The 5,583-nt window shown below is 36.0% G+C and overlaps 1 protein-coding gene across 1 annotated transcript in view; it reads left to right on the top strand.

Moving 5' to 3' along the window:
- The window catches only part of Atad5 (ATPase family, AAA domain containing 5), a 60,970-nt gene extending 55,501 nt beyond the window's left edge, over nucleotides 1-5,469 (top strand). Inside the window, exons 19-23 of the mRNA XM_023719852.1 lie at nucleotides 484-664; nucleotides 2,976-3,154; nucleotides 3,841-4,703; nucleotides 5,082-5,240; nucleotides 5,340-5,469. Coding sequence (XP_023575620.1) covers nucleotides 484-664; nucleotides 2,976-3,154; nucleotides 3,841-4,703; nucleotides 5,082-5,240; nucleotides 5,340-5,418 — 1,461 coding nt within the window. The 3' untranslated portion in view covers nucleotides 5,419-5,469. The remainder of the gene's footprint in view (nucleotides 1-483; nucleotides 665-2,975; nucleotides 3,155-3,840; nucleotides 4,704-5,081; nucleotides 5,241-5,339) is intronic.
- Nucleotides 5,470-5,583: the final 114 nt, after the last annotated feature.

Consider the following 5,583-nt stretch of genomic DNA (forward strand, 5'->3'; position numbering starts at 1 on the left):
CACTATGCCTAGTTCATACATAATAAACTATTTATTTATTTATTTATTTATTTATTTATTTATTGCAGTACTGGGGATTGAACTCAGAACTCTGCGCTTGCCAGGCAAGCGCTTATTCTACTGAGCTATCTCCCCAGCCTCTTAATAAACTTTTAAAAATGTACATATAAATGTCTTAAATTTCCTTATAGGTTCTCATATATAGAGAGATATCTACATAATTTTTTTTTGTTTTTTTAATAACAGGGTTTCACTATGTAATTCAGGTTGCCTTGAACTCACTGTATAGCTAACTCCAGACTGGCCTCCTACCCACAGTCCCTTATAATTTTTAAGAGCAATTTTATCCTCAGAGAGCTTTAAAATATTGTGGATTTTAACAAAAATTGTCTCACTTTTAGATATTGTTCAAAATTATTTTTACTGTATTTTTAATAACTTTGCAACTGATCATGTTTATCTTCTCCCTCTCTTCTCTTTCAGCTAAATGTTGCCAGCTACCTACAAATGATCTGCTTAACTGAAAATTTCAGAACTGATATAAGAGACTTTGTAACCTTGTTAACTGCAAATGCTTGTGATATCAGAAGAAGTATCCTTTACTTACAATTTTGGATTAAAAGTGGAGGTGGGTTTTTAGAAGAAAGGCTATTATCTCATTCTGGTAAGTTGATTTATTTTTAAAAGAAATTTCTATTATTGGACCTTATTTTTAAGTGTGTTCTATACTATATATTAGATTATGTGTTTTTCAGGTTTTTTTTTTTTTATGGTTTTTGAGACATGGTCTCAATGTGTAATTTACATGCTTTTGAACTCACTATGTAGCCCACGCTGGCCTCGAGCTCATGGATGTCTTGTCTCAGCCTCCCGAGTGCTGGGATTACAGGGATGCACCATTACACCTGACTATACTAAACTATTTGAAAGACTAAGTTTTTAGCATTCAAGTATGGTGCTGATCCTATACGTATGTTGTCCTATAGACAGAAAGAGAACCACAGCTACTCCTCTACCCTTGACAGATGGTCTTTTTCAATGGAGCTTCTGTAGGGAGACACGTTGAATGGTGAGGGAGGACGGGAACACCCGCTGAGCCAGCCAGATCAGCCGGGCCAACCCTGGTGATCCATTGGGATGACAGATGTCAGCCAGATCACCCTCACATCCTTTTCCCTTTAACTTGTTCAAAATTTTAACCTTTTTTTTTTTTTTTAAGTAAACATGCCCATATATTTAATTCAATGTAAACAGCAAGAACTTTAGAAAATGGGAACTAAGTATCTCAGTTTCTCGTTTCAAAGATCTTTCTTTTGTCCATTTCATTCCCACCTTTTTAGAGAAATGCATACACACTCATGTGAAATTCAAATAATAATCATATGTACATATATATACTTTTTTTTTTGGTGGAACCAGGGATTGAACTCAGGCCCGTGCACTTGCCAGGGAAGCGCTTATTCCACTGAGCCATCTCCCCGGCCCCCATATATATTGTTTTACTTGTTAACGTACTTACTGTTAGACATTTGTGTAAGTATGTAAACTATAGTTATGTTTAGTTAACAAAAGTTTTATACCTTTTTGTGTGTGTATAGTGCTGCAGATCAAACCCAGGGCTTTGTGCGTGCAGGGCAAATGCTGTGCCACTTGAGCTGCATCCCTAGGCCCCGAGCCAATTTTTAACTCAGCAGTTGATTGTCAGCATAAATCCTTTTACTTTATTCTTTGTCATAGCTGCATACTATTTCATAGAAGTATCATAATTTCATCAATCAGTACTTTTTCATAGGGATTTAAATTATCTCCAGTTTATCATTAGAGTAATGTACACTGGCTAGATACGGTGGTGTACAGCTGAAATCCCAGCACTTACCAAGTTCAAGCAGGCGGATCACCAATAGTTCAAGGCTAGCCTGAGCTACAGAGTGATCCTATTTCATAAAACAAAACAAAAAGAAATGCAATGAATATTCATATATCCTTGAACACATCTGTAATTCTGATACATTCTACAATGATTGTTGAGGTGAAGGCTATATACACTTTGCATTTTGACAGATGTTGCCAAATTGCTCTCTGAGAATACCAGTACCTATTAATACTAGATTGTATATGGTGGGTTTTTTATGTATGCTGTTATTTTTGGTTTTAGTATTAGGGATTTGTGCATTGAGCTGTGCTCCCCCTTTTTTATTTTTACCCTTTTGTTTTGTTCTTTGTACAGGGACAGAACTTAGGACCCTGTGCTTGCCAGGCAGACGCTTACGCTGCTGAGCAATATCCCAGTCCTATTTTAAATTTTGAAACAGGGGTTTATTAAGTCACTAAAATATCCTTAATAAGGGCAATTGGGCTGGAACTTGCAATCTTCCTATCTCAGCTTTCCGGAGTGCTGGGTTTACAACTGTGCCCCAAGCTTTCTGTGATGACTGGAGAAAATATAAATTTGACACCCTGAATGGTGTCAGGGTCTTACTATGTAGTGCAGGCTGTACTTGATCTCACTGTATAGACCAGGTTGACCTTGATCTCACTGTAATCCTCCTGCCTCAACCTCCTGAGTACTGGGATTACAAGTATGTGCCACCATACCTGGCTGCATCTTTTTTTAAAAAATCAGCTCGTTCTCTTGCTTCTATGACTTACCTGTTCAGTCCTTGCCTTTTTTTCTTGCCATTGTTTTGAGTCCCCCTCTTAGCTTAGGTATTTATATTTTTTTTAATTTTTGGTACTGAGGACCGAACCCAGGGCTTCTCACTTGCTAGGCAAGCATTCTACCACTGAGCCAAATCCCCAGCCCCAAACTTAAGTATTATTACAAAAAATGTTTATATTGTACTCACAGTGAATCCAGTATATAATGGAGAACAAAATTGGAATATACATTCAAAAGGTGCAAAGGATCTTATAATTGTCTAATATAATTTGTTTAGAATATGTACAGCTAGAAATGTTTTTTATTAATTTTATAGGACATAATAGCCAAAATGTACTGGTCTGTGCTGAAGATGTTCCTGATTCCAAAAATAACAGTAAAAATTCTAAAAAGAATCGGATAGTCCTTCCCAAGTGTGACATTGGCTGTGCTGAGACCTTCTTTGGACTCAAGAACATTTTTTCCCCATCTGAAGACTTATTTTCATTTTTAAAGGTATTTTCAATATCTATTTGAGGGCTGGGGAGATAGCTCAGTAAAATAAGTGCTTGCCTGGCAAGTTCAAGGTCATGAGTTCAATCCCCAGTATCACCAAAAAAAAAAAAAAAAAAAATCTGTTTGAATAGTTGAATTTATATATTCTATTTTCCTACATTTATGCTTTGATTCTTAAGTTTAACTTAAATTTACTTTTATAGGTCTTAGATTTCCAACTGTAACATGTTCTACCACTCTGACAAATAGACGTTGCATAGACATTGTTCTAAATGTGTAGTGTAGGAAACAGACTAAATTCCTTTTCAGATCAAAACACAACTTCAGACTTTCAGATAAATGACCTAATTACTGAATTGCAGTCTATGTTGGCATATATACTTAGATATATAATTATTATTTAGTTCTCCAAATTAGCATTATAACTTTAGTTTTTAAAATCAGTACTGTTTTGGGCTGGGGAGATAGCTCAGTAGACGCTGGCAAGTGCAAGATCCTAAGTTCAGTTCCCAGTACCGCACAAATAAATAAATAAATAAACTTAGTACTGTTTTAATTTTATGTGTAGGATAATAAAATTGTAAGGGTAGTGAGTCAGAACAGGGACAACTTTATATTTATATGGATAGGAAAATGCTCAAACCATGTCCTGTTATAACATTTCCTTATTTAAAATTTGCTTTCAGCACAAAATCACAACGAAGGATGAATGGCGTAAATTCATCCAGCTTCTTACAGAATTCCACATGCAGAATATAGATTTTTTATACAGCAATCTTGAGTTCATCCTACCATTACCGGTTGGTACCATTCCAGAAACAAAAATCCTCTGTGGCTCATCTGTAGCTGTGGATGCCAGTAAAGCAACAAGAAGTATGAAACGTCTTGTCAGGAAATGTTCTGAAGGAGAGCAGCCATTGAGAAAGTCACACAAAAAGAAGCACAAGAAAAAGATGGTGATATTAGACGACAGTGACTTATTTGACACTGGATTGGACTTTTCTGATGAATTTATTAACCTATCCCACGTGTCCTCCTCAGATTTAGAAGAAAGCAAAGCCAGAGGCAAAGAAAAAAATTCAGAGACAAAGAATCTAAACCAGTATTCAGAATCTGACGTTGAATCTGTTCCTTGTCCTCCTAAAACACCAGCAGAAAAACAATGCTCTGTCCTTGTTTCTCATTGTTTAAGTTCTCTTGCCGAGTTCATGGATAACATGTCCTTCTTAGATGCCTTCTTAACTGATACAAGGGAACAGAAGGAACTTGGTAAAAATGACTTCTGTTGGAGAAGTGGAAAGGTTAAAAGTGGACTTTGTGATGAGTTCAGTGTGGAGAGTGCTGATGGATGGACTTCTCAAGGCTCTGCTGAATTAAAGGCAGCTGTACAAGCTCTCAGCTTTACTAAATGTTCTTCTACTATTTCAAAAGCACTGGAATCCTTGAATTCTTGCAAGAAATTAGGAAGAGATCCAACCAATGAGCTTACTTTGTATGTTTCACAAAAACATTATAATGTATGCTTTAGCCAGTCAGCAGCTAATTTGGAGTAAGTCTTGCTTTTTTTTTACTTTTTATTTTTCAGTAATAAAGAAGGAATTATTAGTTTCTTATAATTTTAAAATGCTGGGCTATTGATCATGGTAAGCACTTAAAATTAATAATGTAGCTTCTAACGAATTAAGACCAACCTGATTGCTAAAAAGATTAAGGTGGGCTGGATTTAGGAAGCCCCTGAATAAGATGTTTGGACTTTCTTCGACATATAGCAGGTAGCCAGTAAGCTTTTTCAGTATGGAAGCATTTAATGTATTGACTGGATATTAATCTAAGTTTAGACCAGAGGCAGCCAAACTGCTTGTCTGAAATCATTGTATTTTTATAAGGTATTTAAAATAAAAATTAACACCTTACTTTTAACTTATAGCAATGCATGGAAGAGGATAGCAGTTATCAGAAGTGTATTTTCCAGTCGATCTCTACTGAATGTAGGTAACAGACAAGCCAATACAATTGAGTACCTGCCAACTCTTCGAAACATTAGCAGGACTGAGAAACTAAAAGAAGAAGAAAAATGTAAAAGAAGGTAAAGACTAAAACAAAATATATTTTATATAGCTCTATCAAGCTTAATATTCTCTTCAGGTGGAAATTCTAAATATATTTTTCATTGTAATTTTGACAGGTTCCTGCACTATTTTGAAGGAATTCATCTGGATATTCCAAAAGAGACTGTAAATAGTTTGGCAGCTGACTTCCCTTGATGTTGTGCGTTAACTGTGCCTTGTACAAATTATGTGGTACTTAAGATATATTGTTGTGCCGGGGCTGGTGAGATGGCTCAGTGGTCTAAAGCACCTACTTAGAACAAGCTTAGCAAATCAGAGGGACCACGGTTCAATCCCCCAGCACCACATACCAGCCAGCCC

This window comes from Octodon degus, unplaced genomic scaffold (assembly GCF_000260255.1).
Source record: "Octodon degus isolate 3935 unplaced genomic scaffold, OctDeg1.0 scaffold00072, whole genome shotgun sequence".
NCBI lineage: Eukaryota > Metazoa > Chordata > Mammalia > Rodentia > Octodontidae > Octodon > Octodon degus.